At 37.6% G+C, this 21,035-nt stretch overlaps 1 protein-coding gene across 4 annotated transcripts in view; it reads left to right on the top strand.

Moving 5' to 3' along the window:
• The first annotated feature begins 441 nt into the window (after window positions 1–441).
• The window catches only part of LOC134751396 (vinculin), a 48,802-nt gene continuing 28,208 nt past the window's right edge, over window positions 442–21,035 (top strand). For all 4 annotated transcript variants that reach the window (XM_063686781.1, XM_063686782.1, XM_063686783.1 and 1 more), the window contains exon 1: window positions 442–592. In XM_063686781.1, the coding sequence (XP_063542851.1) occupies window positions 536–592 (57 nt within the window). In that variant the 5' untranslated portion in view covers window positions 442–535. The remainder of the gene's footprint in view (window positions 593–21,035) is intronic.

The following is a 21,035-nucleotide window of genomic DNA, read 5'->3' on the forward strand; positions in this document are numbered from 1 at the left end:
GGAAGAGTTTTAGTAGTAGTAGTAGTAAATCACTTTATTGTACAAAACAAAAATTGTTAACATGAAATTCATATAAATTTAGGTACAAAGGCGAGCTTATCCCTATAAGGGATTTCTTCCACCTAACCTTAGAGTAAATGAGTGGAAAATTCGAATTAGATAGATAGACAAACTTACAGAACGTACAATAATATTTAAAAAGGAAAACTACAATATTAACGTTTTATTACGTATTATACAATTTTTAGTGATTAAAACCCATTAAGAATTTATAACTAATGAATATATAAAATAACTAAAAATATCACTGAAATTTGTTAAACATTTTTTTTTTTATCATTAGTAGTATCCAAATTTATTTACTGGTAACATCACTCTCAAACGTCACACTCCCCACCTCTCCCTCTCCTCTCCACCCCGCCGTCAGTATTTTTATATCCTTCTTCGCGCTTGGTTGTGTTCCGTTCACCATTTCTACTTGTTTCTTATTTGTGTTTATTATCTAATGTTAAAATAGTGTCTGTGCACATCCAAGATGCCTGTGTTTCACACGAAGATCATCGAGAGTATACTGGAACCGGTCGCGCAACAGGTAAGTCCTACGTTATTTACGAAATAACTTTGGTATTTATAGACTGTTTTAGTGATCTAGTTTTCTCGTGTAGGTGTCGAATCTTTCGTTTATTGTTTACCGTATGTATTCGGTTTACGGATTATGTCATCGGTAGCTGGTAACTGGGCTGAAGTCGCCGGTAATAGCTATATTTGGTCGGCCGGCGTTTCGCACTCCATACGTAGAGTATCATATGTTATATGTTGTTTGTAGCCTTGTTAATTAACGAGTTTATCAACTGCTAAATGGTTATTTCGAACGCTAGATAGTTGTTAAGTCTTATATTGCCTCGAGAATGAGCTCATACCAAACATTTGTGCCATTTTCAACCAAAAGGGTACTTATTGTCGCTTGTCAGTAAGGCGCTATTTCCATATAGCTTCAATTAGAAATCAACCTTATCGACAAGCAGCAATGTGGTACCTTTTGGTTGAAAACGTCACATTTTCGTGTTATCTTGATGTTTATGACGTCGAATTCTTGTCTTGACTAAACCAATTTTCACGAGCGATTTCAATGATGCTGTTGTTTTGAATAATATAAACTCCTTCAGCTTACCATTGATGATGATGATGATGATGATGATGATGATGATGATGATTAGATGAACTTCTTTGTTGTAGATCATAACTGCCATGATTATTTAATTCAATTGTTTTAAAAGCGTAATCTTGGAAATTGTTTGTTTACCCCGTGTTCACAGTGATATTGAGGACTTATTTGTCGCAAATAAATTCTAGTATTGACTCCTTGAATTAATGTGTCTACGACAACAAGTTACCGCGCGGGGCGCGGGCGCGCGGGGGACGGACCCCACCACAAGCCATTAGCTCCAACGGCCGCCACAGCTCCGCACGAATCATCCAGAAACTAGGGACATTGCACTAGTGTTCGTCTAGCTCTAGTTTTCGTTCACTTGACGCAATTTGAATATAAACCTAAATTGCCGCACAAATTTGGACTTATTGCAACATATTGTCTACTCATAAAATATATAAATAACATTATATAATAAAATACATACTAGCATACATACATACAATACTAAATATGTAGTATAACATACATATATATCACAAGTGTAAAAAAAATGGTTAGTACTCAACCAGCTATGAATCGTTTGTCTTTATCTGTCATTTTGACTTATGTATTTGTGAGAAAGGGACAAAACATAATTTTAACTGAATCAGGCCCGTAAAGTTTTAACCGTTAGTCTACAAATAAGAGTGCTGGAGTAGAACAACATTTAATTTAAATGAAGTAAAGGTGCTCAATGATAAGAGCAGTATTATCTGTGTGACCTTGCTTCTATTGCCAAGGTCTTATGCAATTGTATCATAAGACCTAAGCTAAACACTAGATGCATATTAACTATCTAGAATGCATAGAAAACAATAGATATAGAATATAAATCACATGTAATAGTTTTTGAAAATTTTGAAATGATTAGGTGCAAAGAATAGTGCTTTCACTAATAAACTTGTCTACCTGCTACAATACAGGATGGCTAAAAAATAAGTGCATTCTTGTTGCCAGGGAGGTTTTGGGATTATACTGAGCAACTTTTACTATGCGAAACTATACGAGACCAACCACGAAATCGCAAAAAAAAATTACCCTCCCATAGAAAATGGACCAGCCAAAATGTATGAAACAGCCAAATTTTTTTTCGCGATTTCGTGTTGGTTCCATAGTAAAAGTTGCTCAGTATAATCCCAAAACCTCCCTGGCAACGGGAATGCACTTATGTTTTAGCCACCGTGTATATGAACAACTTATAATAACCTCTAGCGGCCCAGACACCTATACAAAGGTCTCCCATTCCATTGTATTTTGAATTTTCATTTAGAGAATCAAAATTTCATTTGTGTTGGCAAGTTTTAATTACATAAATATTCCTCCTGAGGAATATGGGAGAGGCCTATGCCAAGGGCAACCAGACAAGACGTCTGCGGAGAAAGGCTAGCAGTAAGTAAGTAAGTAAGTAATTACATAAATAGAAAAGTATTTTTGGTGACATGTCAAATAAATTGTGTAAAAAGGTGCTTCTATGAAAAAATCCTTAATTAATGTGATACTTAAAGTTTTAAATGTTTTAATAAAGTAGTGTTCAAAATAGTAAAGTACAGGATTCTAGAGTTAATAATATGCATGTGACACCTCAAGAGTTGCCAGCATCCATAGGCTATGGTAACTGTTTACCATGAGGTATGTTGTATGCTTATTTGCAACATGATACCATTAAAAAAAACATGACAACAGCCACTAAGTACCATCACGGCCCATAAACCATGTGCCCATAATAAATAAAAAAATAGGACTCGCGCACCGAGGGTTCCTACTTCTACGAGGGGTTTCTACTTTTTAGTATTTGTTGTTATAGCGGCAACAGAAATACATCATGTGTGAAAATTTCAACTGTCTAGCTATCACGGTTCACGAGATACAGCCTGGTGACAGACGGATAGACAGACAGACAGCGGAGTCTTAGTAATAGGGTCCCGTTTTTACCCTTTGGGTACGGAACCCTAAAAAGTAACAGATATGAAACGAGTGAATGATGACTCATCATTTAAGTTCCAATAATGAATTATATTGAGAAAACTGAGTCACTGTCGGTAGTACTATTAGTTACTCGTATTCTGTGTCACTGTTGTAAGTGTTGAATATAACAAGTTCCCTTTATTGTAAGGTTTGAGTTGTGAATAACAAGTTCTTATTAATGTAAGTATGTTTACAACTTTTGATGTAAGTTTTTTTAAATACCACGACGGTGGCAAACAAGCATACGGCCCGCCTGATGGTAAGCAGTCACCGTAGCCTATGGACGCCTGCAAACACCAGAGATATTACATGCGCGTTGCCGACCCTTTAAAAACCTGTACACTCCTTTTTTGAAGAACCAGAACCCCATACTGTAGCCCTTCGGGAAAACCTCGGCAGGGAGCTCATTCCACAGCCCAGGGGTCGGAAACCGGTATTTGCTCCATACAAAAATACCGGTATTATTACGTTCAAAAATTATTTTGTTTATAATTTCATTTTTAATGGGACGTTTTAATAATGTAAAATTGTTTCCTAAATACATGATTCAGTCCTAAGTAATGAGCATAAAAAATTTTAAAATGGGCTATTTCGGGGTTTTTAAAAAATACCGGTTCCGAGCCCTGCCACAGCCGAAGCGTCCGCGGGAGGAAAGTTATAAGTACTTATAATATTTTTTATAAGTAATATTTACGAAGGTAAGACCTACCATTTAATTTGATTTAACTCAGGCCTTACACTAATACTTCCGGCTCTATCCAGCCGAGTCCAGTTGAGCCCGCCTTCCTCTCTTAAATGAAGATACTTTTTTATTTTTTACTGTCTTATTTATCAGCCCCTGAAAATAGTTTAGGAAATGACACAAACAAAATTGTATGCGGGTAGAGCTGAGGCACAGTGAGGATTGAATACCTATCATTAAATCTAGGGTTGCCATCCGTCCGGGTTTCCCCGGATTTGTCCTAGTTTAGAGGGCATCCAGGGAGCGTCCGGGCCGGGCTTCATTTGTAGTCCAGGTTTAAGTTTAAAGTCTTTGGCAGCCCGCGACATACGCGGCACTGCGACACGACAAACCTATTGACATGTCCGGGCTCTGAGCTCTAAAATCCGGGGATTTCACGCGTCTTGTCCTGGTTACCAAATTATAGAGATGGCAACCCTAATTAAATCATATGTTTGGATGCAGTTCACGGACATATTTAATTGCTCTAACATCTTCCCCATTAGCTTTGAAGTGGTCCAAGGTGAAAAACATTAATTTAGAGCAGTGGTTCCTAACCTTTTTAGTACTGAGACCCCTTTGACTAACTAGGGACTCGATTTTACCCCTCCTCCATAATCATTAATATTTTTTCTTATAGATTAGGTACCCCCGTAAAATGCCAGTTTTACCCCCACGGGTTAGGAACTGCTGATTTAGAGTGTATTTGTATTTGAGAATGTATGAACCATTCCTACGCCTACTTCTGCTGCTGATATATGTGCGGATTATATTATTACTAGCTTTTGCCCGCGACTTCGTCTGCGTGAACTTAGTAACCGCAGCTAGAGTAAGAATAGCGCCTGGAAAATATTTAGTCATTTATTCAATATTGCATTGTCATGTACATAATAAGGTGTTACATTTTATATAGCCAGTTCATGACACCCTGTAAGGGCACACAATAGTACAGTTTTTCTATTCTATTAATTCTAATTTACATATTGTAATTAAGGTAACATAATAAAATTAACATATTAGCGTATCAGTGGTGTATTAGTTAGTCTCATAAATTAATTTAGTAACTTCAACAATAGCAACGTCAACAATGCACCAATATAATAATGTCTGATTGAATTAACTTGTCAAATTATTATAATTATTATTTATTAAATGAATGTCAATTAATATTAAAGTGATGGCAGCAATATGTCAAGTTAACAGTCTTACACTAATTCGGTGTCATATTTATCTAACATATTATCTTCCAGGAATGATTCGACTGTGTAATAACAATTTTCTATTAATAGGCTTTTCAGTTTAGAGTTAAAAGTTTTCTCATTTAGTTCGTATTTGATAGCATATCTCATAGCAATCTAAATTTTAACATATTATGCACACAAATTAGCAGGCACTTCGTTGATTATCTCAATTTCACCCCGCTTTTTACTTTCTTAAGGGATGATTTTCGGGATAAAAACTATCCTATGTCCTTCTCAGGGACTCAACCTATCTCTATGCCAAATTTCATCTAAATCGGTTCAGCGGTCTAAGCGTGAAGAGGGAACACACAGACAGAAAGACAGACAGACAGACTTTCGCATTTATAATATTAGTATGAATTATTATAGCCTCTTTGTTTCCATATTCTTTTAAATTATTTAGTTTCTAATTTTAATTTTTAAATTTGGTTAAAATATGCTTTTATGCTGTTGTTGTTTCTGTTGATTTTTCTCCTTTCTTGGGGTATGGATCCCGTTTGGGTAAAGGTCTCCTCCCATTTCTTCCCATTCTTTCCCTCCTGTTTCTCTTGGCGCTAGTTCTCATGAAATTCTAATTATGTATTGAAATAATAATTACTGCTTGCAAACTTTCCCATACACGTACTCGATCTCTTTGTTTGCTTAGCTCATTTAACTCGTAACATAAATGACGTGAAACTATGAGAAACCACGAAAGATAGTGAGAGTACCTATTTAAATATAAAATTACCTATACCTATATTATCGGAGAAAAAGAGATCTTTATTTGCATCCAAGTGTACAATTACTGGTACATACATACAAGAAAAACGTTTGAAAATCTTTCACCCCACTAGGGTTTGTAAAACCGTAAGTGCGAGTCGAACTCCCCCTCCGAGGATTCCGTACTTTTTAGTACCTATTAGTTGTTATTAAGTAGATGCAGAAATACAGCATCTGTGAAGATTTCAACTCTAGCTATCACGGTTCATGAGATACAGCCTGGTGACAGGCAGACAGACAGAAGAACAGACAGACGGACAAAGAAGTCTTAGTAATAGTGTCCCGTTTTTACCCTTTGGGTACGGAACCCTAAAAACCAACTCTTTCAGTCGGTTAAAAATAAGTGCTACCCGATTTCAATCGGTTAATATCTCATTCACTAAAATCGACTCAATAGTTTAGATACTATGGTGGAACACACAGACACGCATACATAGGATAGCAAAAATTACCCCTCTCCGTTGTCGGGTCTAAAAAATAAAAATACCTAGACTTACTACATTTACCCCCAAGTTTGTGACGGGTGTCAAAGAAAACCACAATATTTATCGTCGTACGGGGTCGTTCATTAATCACGTGACGTGCATTCGGCTACTTTTGTTTTACTCGAAAAATGAACTCTAAATTTGTATATCGAATGTCAACTGGTAACCAAAGCATTTTTGCCTTTCAGACTTTGGTTTTAAAGTCTATATTCGCACAACAAATTTGCAAAGGGCAAAGTCATTGACACCTAACAGCTGTGTGCAAATGAAGTGATCTGTATCCCTTAATTGAAAAAGGTCGTATCTGACGTTCTTCCAAAGTTACATCGGCTTTTGATCCATGGAAAAAAGACGTATGTGACTGTAATTTTTGAAGTGAGATTTACTTTTGTTATTTAAAGGGAACTATTGTTCTTGTTCAGTAGAGCGTGGTGCAGGGTTCAGTGACATGATGAGATTGAGACGTACGTACTATGTTATTGGTGACATTTATGTCTTAGGAATAACGAATTATGTGGTTGATTATTTCAGTAATAGTAGTTAAGTAGATTTATTTTTCTTGCCCAGCTATTGTTGACATGCATGTAGGTAGGCAGTGAAATAAAAGTAGGTAGGACTTTAGTAAAGCGATGGACTCCGCGTTAGGAAAATTAGGTAAAGCGATAGACTTCGCGTTAGGAAAAGTAGGTAGGACTTTAGTAAAGCGATGGACTCCGCGTTAGGAAAAATAGGTAGGACTTTAGTAAAGCGATGGACTCCGCGTTAAAAAAAGTAGGTAGGACTTTACTTTAGTAAAGCGATAGACTCCGCGTTAGGAAAAGTAGGTAGGACTTTAGTAAAGCGATGGACTCCGCGTTAAAAAAAGTGATTTCCTGCAGAATATCGTTAGGACGGTACAGTGTGATGTACGAAATCTACTCGTATCTCTTATCAGTGTCTTCACATGTTCGACGTACGTCCGAATATTCTTTTGAGTGTTTCAGTTTTAAGTTAAGGAGTAAAAACGACTTAAGTATAAAATATAATTGGTACTCACTCACAATAACTGATTGCTAAACGTCATGTCACTCATGTCCGTGCAATACGGTTTCCAAATGCCAATGAACAGTATGGAGGCACACCTGATAGTTTTCGACCTATCTGACCCAAAACACGAGTTATTTTTACCACATATCTAATAACGGTTTAACAGTTACTGCATTGCGCTATTTCCATCCGTATTCTATTCTATCGAAATATAAATCTATGTATATACATATACTTTGGCGAGCATACCTATTCGAACCGTGGAAATCACGTTAACGGTTCCTTAGTTACGGATTATGACAATTGGCAAGTTTACAAACATACAGGCAAGTGTGTAACCTTTAAACTCGACATTCAAAAATATATTTTAAGATGTTGAAGGTATCTAATTCATGACATTCATGTTTACATTATTAGAGCACCAAAATTTTCTGATCTGAGTTCCACGACCAAGCCTCCATTATTCGGTGGATTGTTTGGAATTTGGCTCTGCGCCGGCAGGATTGGTATTAAATAAATTAAATTAAATATATCTTTATTTCAGACCCACAAGTCCATATATGGTTAGTTACATTAACTTAAAAGCTATGTTAGTTACCTACACTAATTATTTTTTAATTACATTTTTTTTTATATACACCTAGGTCACTTGATATAGGTCAAAGTAGACCTAACCTGCTCCATCCAGTGCCACATTATGGGGCAGCTAAATCTGTTAGCAATCACCTTCAGAATGCTGTTTCGACTTTCCCTTACGCGACCCATTAGCGACGTGATTTTTTTACGCATAATTGCGTGAAAATCGTCCAAATATTAGCAGGCTTGCGGGTTGATTGGAGACCCCTGCCAAAATATATAATACGATTATAATAACAACAACATTTATCACTTTAAGTCGAGATTGGACATTTTACTAATGGTAGATGAGCATAGGCTCACTTAGAGAGAAGTAGCGACTAGCGTCAATGGCTAACTAGGTTTAATAATGATCTTCAATAAAAGCCCGAGATCTTATTTAGGTAATACATACTTTTGGTCATGGAAGTATTCCTGTCATGTAGCAGTAGTTTCCAACAAAGATTTTGATTATTTTCGAGACATTTGTTCCCGCTGTCATACAGCCTTCAATCGCTAGGGACTCCTGAAATAACCTGGCGAAGGGCCGAAATAACCGGGGCCGGCGGAAGCGGCGAGGACACACCTGTTAATTACCTTCTTAGCTCATATCACTGTCTATCTTACCTTTGTGTTATACCGTATTGAATAACAAATAATTCTCATTTTCCAGAAAGTTCAGGACACTGTATTCTCTCTTCTTCATTTCCTGTTACCCCCTGCTGGGGTGTAGGGCTCGAATCTTGTTCTTCCATTGACTTCGGTCTTGGGTCAGGACACTGTAAGCAATTTTTTAGTAACTGTTGTTTTTTTTACTTTACCTAATGTTTACAAATCTATAAGGGCGCGTCCATTAATTACGTGGGGAGTCCAGTATTTAATCAAGCCAAAAATCGGACTTTTTTTTGCAAAATATAGTATAAAAACGCGATAAAATACACATTTTGAAAGATCTTACGTGATTAGATTAGGCGCGGGAGAGGGGGTTGAGGCAAATCGCACGTCATGGAGATTTTGGGCCAGCCGAATGCAAAAATGTGGAACTGTCGTTAGAATTTTTTTGACGGGATAATATCATCATATGACTTTATAATTACCACGAGTAGCGTGGATAATGCTAAAAAAATAAACAAATAAATGATCTTGGAGTTGCGATAGTGGAGCGTCAATGGAACTATGTTTGATCGGCTTGCTGGATTGGTGCTGAGTTGCTGACTGTACCGAAGCCGTAAGTCTGCTACAGTCGCACTAAATTCTTGCAAGTTGCATTAATCAAGTCTAAAAGCGGCAAGAGCAAAAGATAGTCTGCAATCTGCATAGTGTCACTTTCAGGCTATTTGCGGCTGGCATGCGACAAGCCCCTCTTATTGATGATTCGATCGAAAATGCAATGTTCTAACTGTGTTCTAATAATAAATCGTCACTATAACGATACAATCGACTTTAACGTTTACTCCTAAAAAGATGCGAAAAATACTACCACGATCACATGCCTAATGCATTTCTTATTTGTGATTCAAGCGTGGAAAGTAAGCCATTCCCAATTCCCAACTAGTGTCGTCGTACAACACTCACTTTCCACAAGTATATCACACAAAGTATAAACAATAACAACAATAGAAATTATAGTGATTCATGTCTATAGAACATCAACATTTACCGGCTTATAAGCGTTTTCGTACACAGTGGCGAACTTTCAATTAGGTAGCTGTCTGCCAATTGTAATACTTCCGTGTAACACCTCGTCAAATGATTTCATCACTGATATTATCATATCGACAAAGGTCACATTATGTAATCCAATGCAATGTTGCCAGGTGCCATAAAATATTTCTGTTCCCGCCACTGACTCATGCGCTCGTTTTGTTTAACCGTCGATTTTCGCGCCTTCCGTTGGCGCCCGAATTTTAAATTTAGAACGCTTCGCAATCGGCCGTCGTTTGTTTTTAAAACGTAAATAAAGCTTGGAAAATTGTTATAGTGCATTATTGCGTCAGACTAATTTGTATCTTATATTTATATTAATAAGGCACATTATTTATTCGTTGCACGCATGCATTGATGTGACATTTTCATAGTTGCTTGTTTTGTTTTCGCGACAAGTCTTTTTTTAGCTTGGTTGTATTTTATTTCTACCTATGCTCCCTAATTTCGTATTTAGAATGGTGTTTCTCAATCGGCCGCCGTGTTTTGTTCGTAACTGTTAACAACATCAACACGACAGGTTGTCACTTAAATTGTCTTTACATTGTAAAGTGTTGCAATGTTTATAAATGACAGTGAAAATCAAAACAACGTGGTGAAAACTGCAATTTTTTCAGCACAGTTTAATTCGTCGTCTAACAAATAGAGTTTTGTGTTTTGTCCGTTTGAACATGTTTATCTTTTGTAATTAACGTAAAACAAATATATTTTAGGCTTAATGCTGACACATCATATATCCTAGTGATTATGATTAATACAAAATTAACAATGTTATAGTTAAATACAGGGCATCATATCCCAATCCAATCACTAATCATGATTGCTAGTAATTTCGTGTTCTATTTATGATCTTACTGCTAGTAACAGTAATGAGCACTTAAAATTCAGTATTCGAACACGTCATTCAGTGACGTCATATCGATGACGTTATGTCGGTCTAGTAGCCTTTATGGGCATTCAGGCGTGTTTTCTGAGTAATTTCTCGATAATATTATGGTCTTTTATCCTTATAAGATGTAATGCGTCAGTATGAGTTGGGTTAACTTTTGGGTTGTATGCTTTTCTTAGTATTTATCATCCTACCTACTCATTTTAATTATAACTTTATTGCACAGTATAAAATATACATTTAAAAAAGGCGGACTTGATACCACTCGGCATTCTCTACCTACCAGTCAACCTTTAGGCCAAACAGGGAAGAATAAAATTGGTATTGGTATTTTGTGAAATTGACATACTTTTGTAAAATTTTAAATGAAAAGAGGCCTTTTTTAGGTTAAGTAGTCAGTTTTTTCGTCATAGTTTTTTCATCACATTAATCTTAATCGTCTCACGTAATATATGTACAGTCCCAAACTTAAGAATTTTTATCCATAGAAATAGTTATTTGTGCAATAAGAGAGGAAAGTTGGTTTTTCTTGCGAGTGTTTATTTTGAGTCCCGAGAAAGCGAAAGATTCTATAATTGAATCACGAGCAAAGCGAGCGAGCGAGGGACTCAAAAACACGAGATGTAAAATAACTTTGCTCTCGTGTTGCACACATAATTTTTCAACTCAGTAGTGAGAACATATTGATATGTATTTCGAATTACACAGAATAATGCAGAGAACAAAAAAAATTGTAATAAAAAAATATGGTGGCAGTTCATGGCCTTCACTAAATTAAAAAGCTTCTTTTTTTCACTCCCTGGAGTGAGGAAATTCGCACTTTCCTCACTCCAGGGAGTGACGAAAGTAGGCTTGTTCGAGCTGCTGACGTGAAAATTATTTATCAATTGAACTATTCGGTCAAATGTATACGTACAATATAGAAGCAGTGAAGAAATCTCAGCTATGCAGGTAAGTCCACGGCCGAGCGTAGGCGCCGGCCATATGGCGAAAATAATTTGAATACCGAATATGTTATAGTTATAGCGGGCTATTAAACGAGACGATTTTGTCGTTGACATAAATTATTTGTGGAAAGAATTATGATGTCCAAGTTTAGAGGATAGTGGGGGCGGGGAATAGTGACATATCGTTAGAGAGATTATTGGATCTCTTAAGAGGATAGGCCGCGGCGGCTTCTCCATAAAAACGTAGTCCTCACTTTCCTTTCTGGATATTATCATTATTAAGAGCCAACAGGAGTGGTCATTTCTCCATACAAACGTACTCGACTGTTTCCTCCGTGGTTTTTGAAGCTAGAGGAATGATTTTTTCAACACAGATTAATATTGTCAATATCTGTGTCGGTGTGTTTTGCTTTTTTTGATATTTTTGTAACCGGCCAAATGCGAGTCGGACTCGCGCACCGAGAGTTCCGTACTTTTTTAGTATTTGTTGTTATTGCGGCAACAGAAATACCTCATCTGTGAAAATTTCATCTGTCTAGCTATCACGGTTCACGAGATACAGCCTGGTGACAGACAGACGGACAGAGTCTTAGTAATAGGGTCCCGTTTTTACCCTTTGGGTACGGAACCCTAAAAATTATTGACACGGTTTGTTGTATATCAATTATACACGGTGGCTAAAAAATAAGTGCATTCCCCTACAAAAAAACAGTTTTCACAAGTGGACTTTTATATCTCTCAATGATTTCACATTCAAAATGTCTCGCTCCGATTCCAGACAGGGAGCTTAAATGTCATGTTCCGGCTCTTGACATTTTCATTTCCGGTGATTGGTGAGTCGCCGTTACTTCCAGCGGTGAATTGACTTAGAATTGTTTTAGCGACAGCTTATAATGTAAGCCATTATAAGCTGTCGCTAAAACAGCTAAGTAAAAAACATAGTTAACCCCTAAAAGCATATTTACTTGTCTAAAACCTATCTTCTTCATAAAATAAATTGCTGTCAAACAATTCCATTATTTTTCTTCCATTTATATCTGGCTGTTATGTACAGTCCCAAACTTACTACTTACAATCCTCGATCAGCTTAAAATTAAGACCCGTTTGTCCACGAAGCGAATACTGGTATATTTCAGCCACATAGTCCGAAGGGGAGAGGAGAGCCTGGAAAAGTTAAGTCGGGAACTCGGATGGCAAACGTGCCAGAGGCCGGTCTCCCACCAGATGGACGGACCAGCTAAATAACTCATCTTCCTCTAAGTTTTGCTCTGTAGTGAAGGATGCGATGAACAGAAGCCGATGGAAGCAAATCATACACTCCAGATGTAATGTAGGTCAGATGGTGATGAACAAGATCCTCAGTTATGAGGAAACGACCAGAGAGAGAGAGAGAGAGATATCTGGCTGTACTTCTCAATCAAGTCTAGAGTCAATATAGATGGACTCGTAGCGTAGCATCGTAGCATTATTGTTTTAAATAATCCCTTTAGCTATCTAATCGTTAACGTCAGATTAGAAACGAAACGTAACGTACAACATTAATTTCGATAATGATGGAACTAACATATGACATGACACAGTCTCCGCGTGGGTAAACACTTATCACGAAGCTCGCCGGCCTTGCGGCGGCCGTGACCTACTGCGACAACTGGACGAGCTTGCATTCGGTGTTGCCAACATCATAATATGCTCTCTTATTAACAAGAACTAGCCATGTTTGTGAGGAAAAATATGCACTTGTTCCAAAAACAGCAAAATGAAAGGTTAAAAAACAAACTTCAATTACTTGCACCGAAACTAGAACTATTCCGAAACAGCCCCCTATACGCCGCCGCAAAATATTATAACAATCTTCCAAACTACATTAGGTCAGAGGAGAGGGACGAAACGTTTGCAAAAAAGTTGAAGGCATTTCTTATTAATAAAAACTATTATGCAGTTGACGATTTTTTAAATTATTCCGATATTTGTACCAACTAATGTTACTGTGTAAATAATTATAATTTTTATTAATTTAATATTTATATTAGCACTAGTCCTAGTTTTAAGTTTTACCTGCCATACCCGTTCCGGGTTCATGAGATACTTTTTACATGTTTTTAACATCTTGTAATTACCATGGTGCAATAAAGAAATAAGAAACTTCTTTGAAGTCAGTTGCGAAGGGATCACTTGCTAACATAAACAAAACATATGTAAGGAAAAGTAGTTTAAGGATATGACTTCCCGTCGGTTTTCGTTTTTGTAAAACAAACTTTCATTTAGAGTCTGTGCGGAAAGAGATGTCATAGAATGTATTGGTTCCCTTATTCCACGACTTTTCCCTTTCCGCACAGATTCTATAGTTTGTCAAAGGACTGTCTCATTTTAACCATAGACAGAGAGAATTATACTATCTTGGTCTTACTCTTGCATTAGTACTAGTACCCAAAAGAAGGTGTAAGGAAAAGTAGTTTAAGGATATGACTTCCCGTCGGTTTTCGTTTTTGTAAATTTAAACAAACTTTCATTTAGAGTCTGTGCGGAAAGAGATGTCATAGAATGTATTGGTTCCCTTATTCCACGACTTTTCCCTTTCCGCACAGATTCTATAGTTTGTCAAAGGACTGTCTCATTTTAACCATAGACAGGGAGAATCATACTATATTGGTCTTACATTAGTACTAGTACCCAAAAGAAAAGAATGAGTATAGTTTTTTTTTTCTTATTTACTGACAATTTGGTTTGACCAACTATAAATAAAACACGACCTTGCGACGGCCGTGAACAACTGCGATAACTCAACGAGTTTGCATTTGGTGTTGCCAACGGACATCATAATAATGCTTGACGAGAAAGTTCTTCAAAAACATGTCAAAGCTATGAATAATGGTAAAGTTTAGATTTTCTTGCTTTAGATTTAGATACTTATTTGAGCGATAGACGAAACTTCATACCTTCAAAAGAGCGTACTCCCATCTTGAAAAAAAAAAAATATTTATTAGTAGTTGTTGTTATAGCGGCAACAGAAATACATCATCTGTGAAAATTTCAACTGTCTAGTCTATTACGGTTCATGACATACAGCCTGTTGACAGACAGACAGACGGACAGTGGAGTCTTAGTAAAAGGGTCCCGTTTTTACCCTTTGGGTACGGAACCTTATGGTACGTAAGGCGCTATGATAGAGTTGATAGACTATTATTGTATAGACACAACAGCATAAATGCTTATGTAACCCCTAACGCGGCAGCGGAACCAAATGTCATGCCATTACGGGTCGGGAAATGAACCCGCTACCCTCCGCCGCGCCCTGCCGCGCCTTTATGGCCCATTAATGAAGATTGTCTTGTACGAATACAAGGGAAATTGTGAAGGGGTGGAAATATTGGAGATATAAAGGTGATATTTCGTTTATTTTTATTGATGAGATTGTTTATTCTTAGAGCTAAAAATAGCTAAATGGCGGATTACAAATGATGATAGATCCCGTGTCCCGTGATAACTTTTCTTATACGGCACGAAATTAAAAATGGGAAATATTACGGAAGGAAATTGGAAAAATAATGACGAAGGTTGATTAAAACTATCCTATGTCCTGCCCCGGGCCTCATACTATTTCCATACCCGTCAAAATCAGATTAAGCGTGAAGAGGTAACAGACAGATAAGCTTAGGTTTTTTTAGCATTAGAAAGAACTTCGCAGAAGTAAGCTTGTGGTTCCAAATCGGGCACTTTTTGCAAGTTAATTATAAGTATAGACCAATGACCAGGCTACATTAGATAATTCCATTATTATTACCAATTAAGTAGCCTGATAAAAATTGCACGCTTACTTCTGTGGAGTTCTTTCTAATGCAAAAAAAAAGATACAAAATTGCTTTCGCATTCATAATATTAGAAGGGATTTCAATAATATAATACGCAATTCTCCCCGAAAAATACAAACTTCGCTGCCAAGAAATACTCGTATGAAATATGAACATATTACGTGCCTTGGCGGTGGAACAGGCGGCCATTGAAAGCAAGAGTACTCAACTGACCTACTCATTCATTAAAAGCTATTAGGCGGCAGGCATCGAGGAGGCCGGCGTCCGACCGGCGGCGTTAAGCGAGAAGCGAGCGAGCGAAAAAGTATCTGAGTCAAAGTAACCCGTCCAATGCAGGGAATTAAAACGAAATATAATCGGAGAAAACTACCGAGAAAACCGATGAAAACATTATTGCTTCAAAAAACAGATCACTATGGTGCAGGTTTAGCTGACATGTGCATAGAGAGGTGTCTTTACCAGCGACCATTTGCTCGCGTAAGAAACCAACGTTTACCTATATATGTGGACCCAGTGTGAAACAAGCTCTTTCAAATAATACCCCTAAGTAACTAGACTTTGATATTTTGCCCTTTTGATTGATCTTATAAAACCGAAACTGTTTTAATTTTTGATGATTGGTGGAACATAAAAAACGGATCTAACTTTTGGTGATAAGGTTCGTGCGCCGGAGTCATGCACGAAGTTGGATGGCAGAATGTCATGAGTTATTTAATATAGTTTGTCAAGGGACTGTCTCATTTCTGGGCGTAGACGGAGAGAGCCATACTGTCTTTGTCTTGCATTGTTGCTGGCGCCCAGAAGAATGGGATGAGTGTAGTTTTTTGTTCTTATTTACTGACATTGCTTGAACAACTATACCAGTTGAATAATAAGATCGCTACACGCTTCGCGCTGACCACCGCCGGTCAGACGGCCCATTCGAGCGCAATCCTCCCAACCATTTAAAGCATGCACACAAAAAATGTGTAAATGAACCGTCGGATTAGGAGCGGCTGCGTGTGCGCACCCGGCCTTATATGTAGAGAGTATCGACTATGTGTAGGCGTCCATTCATGAATGAAGTCTTTTTGCATTATAGTTGTGCAAATGGCTGGCAAAAACAATTCAATGGTCTCTAACCCTTGATACTAATGATCGTAGTAAAAAGATAAAATCTTTACACGCCGTCAACCAAAGTGCAGTGGTGCTTATTTGGCAACTTTGGTGCAAGATTTGGCAACTATTTTTTAACCATACATCCTTATTGACGTTATGTAATAATTAGAGTTTTGAATGATTCACGGTTAGTTTCAAATGTCAAACTGTCACTGTCAAAGTCAAACGTGTGGAATCCTGTGATTTGTTTGTGTAAAAAACCAGTGATATCCGAATCAAACACGCGTAGTGACACCGTGAGTGTAGTGTGTTTGGACAGACCAACGAGTGTGAACGCGACCGGACCAACAAGTGTGAATGCGACCGTTGGTAACGTTGAAAGTGAACGCAGCCGACGCGCAAGAATGAGGATAGACAGAGCGCTGTCTACACAACTTTGACACCCACCCGCTATCTTCAGTCACCCGTGAACATGATGCATGTAACTGCGTCGAAATATCGGGAGCTCACAAATAATACAAAAGGTAATCACGGTCTATATCCCGGTCAATATAAGTCTAGTTATGTAATAAGACTGGAAAAATTGCTTTTTTGGGTCAAATTGTACAGTCGAAGGCAAAAATATCGATCCAGAACAAATGGCTCAAAAATATGTGAAAACGACTTTATTGTCGGTGTAAGAGCGTACACGAGATTTCGGGGTTGGTCCCATAGTAAAAGTTGCTCAGTACAACCCCAAAACTTCCCTGGCAACGAAAATGCACTTATTTTATTTTTTAGCCACTCTGTATATATTTATTGCCCTGCCCTCATCTGAAACTTTACATAGGAATAAATTATGTCATCATAATATTGTCTTCAGTTACCGCGATAGTTACTCATGAAATAAAACTATGAAAACGGATTATATTGCGTATGTTGAATACATCTCGACGTTTCGAACGCTGTAAAGGGTTCGAAACGTCGGGATGTATTATAAATTCAATATGCGCGATATAATCCGTTTTCATAGTTTTATTTTATGTCATCATGTTGTTAGAATATGTTATTAGAAACGTTGTATATTTCCAGAAATCAATTAGTCACAGATGAATGGAGGTATTAAATATACCTATAAATATGTCATTGAGTAGTTTGTCCTTATCAGGTACCGATTCATTGTAGATTTGTAGACCTATATTTGTGACACACTTTATATTTGTGTCGTCTTCAAGCAAAAGGTGCCACTTTGTCGCTTGCCATAAGGACGCTCTGACAGGTTATTTGTATAAAGATACTAGCAAATTTCGTCCTTATGGTAAGCGACAATGTGGTACTCTTTACTTGAAAACGTCACATTTAATAGCCTGTTTACGGTCTTGCAATACTATGGCGAGTATATCAATTAGAAACAATTTAAAACATCTTCCTCGCGTTGTCCCGGCATTTTTGCCGCGGCTCATGGGAGCCTGGGGTCCGCTTGGCAACTAATCCCAAGAATTGACGTAGGCACTAGTTTTTACGAAAGCGACTGTCATCTGACCTTCCAACCCAGAGGGGAAACAAGGCCTTGTTGAGATTAGTCCGGTTTCCTCACGATGTTTTCCTTCACCGAAAAGAGACTGGTAAATATCAAATGATATTTCGTACATAAGTTCCGAAAAACTCATTGGTACGAGCCGGGGTTGGAACCCGCGACCTCCGGATTGCAAGTCGCACGCTCTTACCGCTAGGCCACCAGCGCTTACTTAGAAACAATTTAAAACAATGTTTATTAATTGCTGACCATAAAACTTTTATGGACACGTGTGTGTTAAGGGGATCCCATGCCCCAATGACCTTCGATCTGAATCCCTTAGTTTTCTAATGTTTTTTTGTAGCTTATCAAGTTATCATATTAACAGTAACGGCTTTAAGCAATATCAATGGGGATATAATAAGATAGAGCGGTACTGTCATAGTAAATTTTGTAACCACTGTAAATTCACTGCCATCTATCGACATACTTTAAAACTAAAAATGAAGATTGATAAAAATACGTTAAAATGTATTTAAATATGGATAAATGATTTTTTTATTTGCATTAATTATTTTTATATGGTTTTGACCCATGTTCTTTCACTGGTATGCGTTAAAATTATAAATAACAAACGAAACAGTCAACGCCCTCTATACGAGTGTAGGCCAAAACTAGTGGCGCCATCTGATCGAGAATCAAATTTTCGTGATTTTCGAGGCACGTTTTTTCCTTAGAATGTATCCATCTATTACGGAGTTATATCTATCTTTGGCAATATATAGACCGTGGGCCAGGAACAGATTTCCATGACCAATCGCCTCCCGGGCGAAAACTCGTATAGTGGTTAACGGCTATGTATGATGAACCCTCATGAACGTCAGCTGCCGTTCCGTTGGTGGGTTGACGAATGGCAGCAAATAAAGTCTATAAAAAAATTATGTCATCGCCTCCCGCTTGATACTTTGTCAGATGATAGTTTAGATGCTATTGTGAATAAACAAAATCTTCAGCCAATTGTATCGCTGTGGAAAGACCGTCAGCTGGTCACATGAACATGGTAAAAAAGAAAATTCTTTTCAGTCATCGGCGTCATCCCTCCCGTCAAACTTCAGCTCATTACAATAAATACATTAATTCTAATCTTGTTCTCAGACATCTAAAGTTAGACCTTAGACCAAGCTAAGTTGGCAGCGATTTGGATAGCCCAGACTGTGCAAGTGTTATGTAATGTAAACGTCATAATTTCATAGAAGTTTGACGTTTAAAATAACACTTGCACAGCCTGGGCTATCAAAATCGCTGCCAACTTTGCTTGGTCTCACGTAGTATAGACTTTACTATACTGTATAGTATGTTTAAAAAAAAACATTAAAAAACTACTAGATTGGGGCATTTTCTATGAAAAGGGACCTTATTGTCGATGGCGCTTACGCCGCTCAGCGTCGCGTCGCACGGCATTGTATTTTTTTTTATGAAATAGGAGGCAAACGAGCAGACGGATCACCTGATCGTAAGCGATTACCGCCGCCCATGGACACCCACAACACCAGAGGGGTTGTAAGTTTATATCGGAGCATAGTTTATAATGGCGTAAGCGCCATCGGCAATAAGGTCCCTTTTTATAGAAAATATCACAATAAGGTACTCTTTATAAAAAAAGAAAATGGCTCCATTATAGTTTTTGCTTAGACAAAATACCTGCTTGTATTTTTTCTACGATCAGCATCACTGTATTCACCAAATAGCAGCAGGTATCTGCATCTCTTTCTTTGGTATGGCACATTACTGAAATATAATCATATTTACTCGAATCATTCGAGTAAATACGATTCGAGTCGAATGCGAAACCATGTTGCTGACCTTAGACACTGACATTACTGTCTCAGAATACTTAAGTATAAGGAATCGGTATCAAAATACGCGAGATCTCAACGCGCCATGCGGTTACTTTCACTTCAATGTACTTACTATAGTAAAATTAAACGTAATACGTAGTGTTATCTCTGTCACACTTACCTACGGCGGGTAGATGTGACAGAGAGAACATTACGTATTCGCGTGCAGCGAGTGTTTGATTTTACTATACAAGCACTCTGCAATGCTCAGTACTTTTGAAACAAACTATTTTGAACTTTAGATATATGTCATAAAGTTTAATTCCGCTTGAATAGGCGTGTGACTAGGAAACATCCTGATGGCTAGTTTTAAAGGAATGCAAACTCTATTATTAAGGAAATAAAATACAAATTTATTTACATACAAGATATATACAGTGGTACTACGTAAACGAAATTAATAACTAGCTTAAATCTAAAATAGGCCCTTGAGGCATTGTACCAAGGATGCTGGCGGCATTTCCCCGCTGTATCGCAATGCTGATACGTTGTGCGAGAAAGCCGTCAGCTCTTCGGTCACCAGTTACGTCAACCAGACGCTTCGCGATTTCTGCAAACAACTTATGTGCGCTGGGACCCCATGGACCTAGAGTTTCAACTCCAAATGGAACGAAATGATACTCTCTACCGAGGCTCTTATATTTATTACGTTTTAAAATTTCGGCGCTTTCCGCCGCTCCGCCCGCTTTTACATTAGTAATTAAGGAAATTAAGACTCAAATTTCAACTAATCGAGACTCAAAAGTTCAACACTCAAAAGCTCGTTGTTTAAAAGTGCTGGTGGTGCTAAAGCTGTTGAATGAACTTGTTATATTTTCAAAAAATGCCGTGTGATTATGAATCTTTGTTTGCGTGTTGTTTAAAATCGCGCTCTCGTTATTTTTAGATACCTATCTTTTTATATTTTGAACCTTAACCATTTAAGATAGAGTAGATTTTCGTTTGACTGTTATGGGTTTGTTTGTAGATGTTGGCACACGATGAGAATAAGTAAGTGTTGTTATCGCGTAAACTGATAAGGCCGGTGAAAGTTGAAGACTTAAGATATACGTTGTATGCTAAGTCATTTCCTTTCAATTATTTAGGTTCAGAACCACCGCGAACCACGTTCGACTTGTTGCCTCTCTCTCGCAGTTGTAAATTCGTACGTAAATGTGACAGGGAGGCAACACGTCGAACGTGGTTCGC

Source organism: Cydia strobilella, chromosome 22, assembly GCF_947568885.1.
Source record: "Cydia strobilella chromosome 22, ilCydStro3.1, whole genome shotgun sequence".
Taxonomy (NCBI): Eukaryota; Metazoa; Arthropoda; class Insecta; order Lepidoptera; family Tortricidae; genus Cydia; species Cydia strobilella.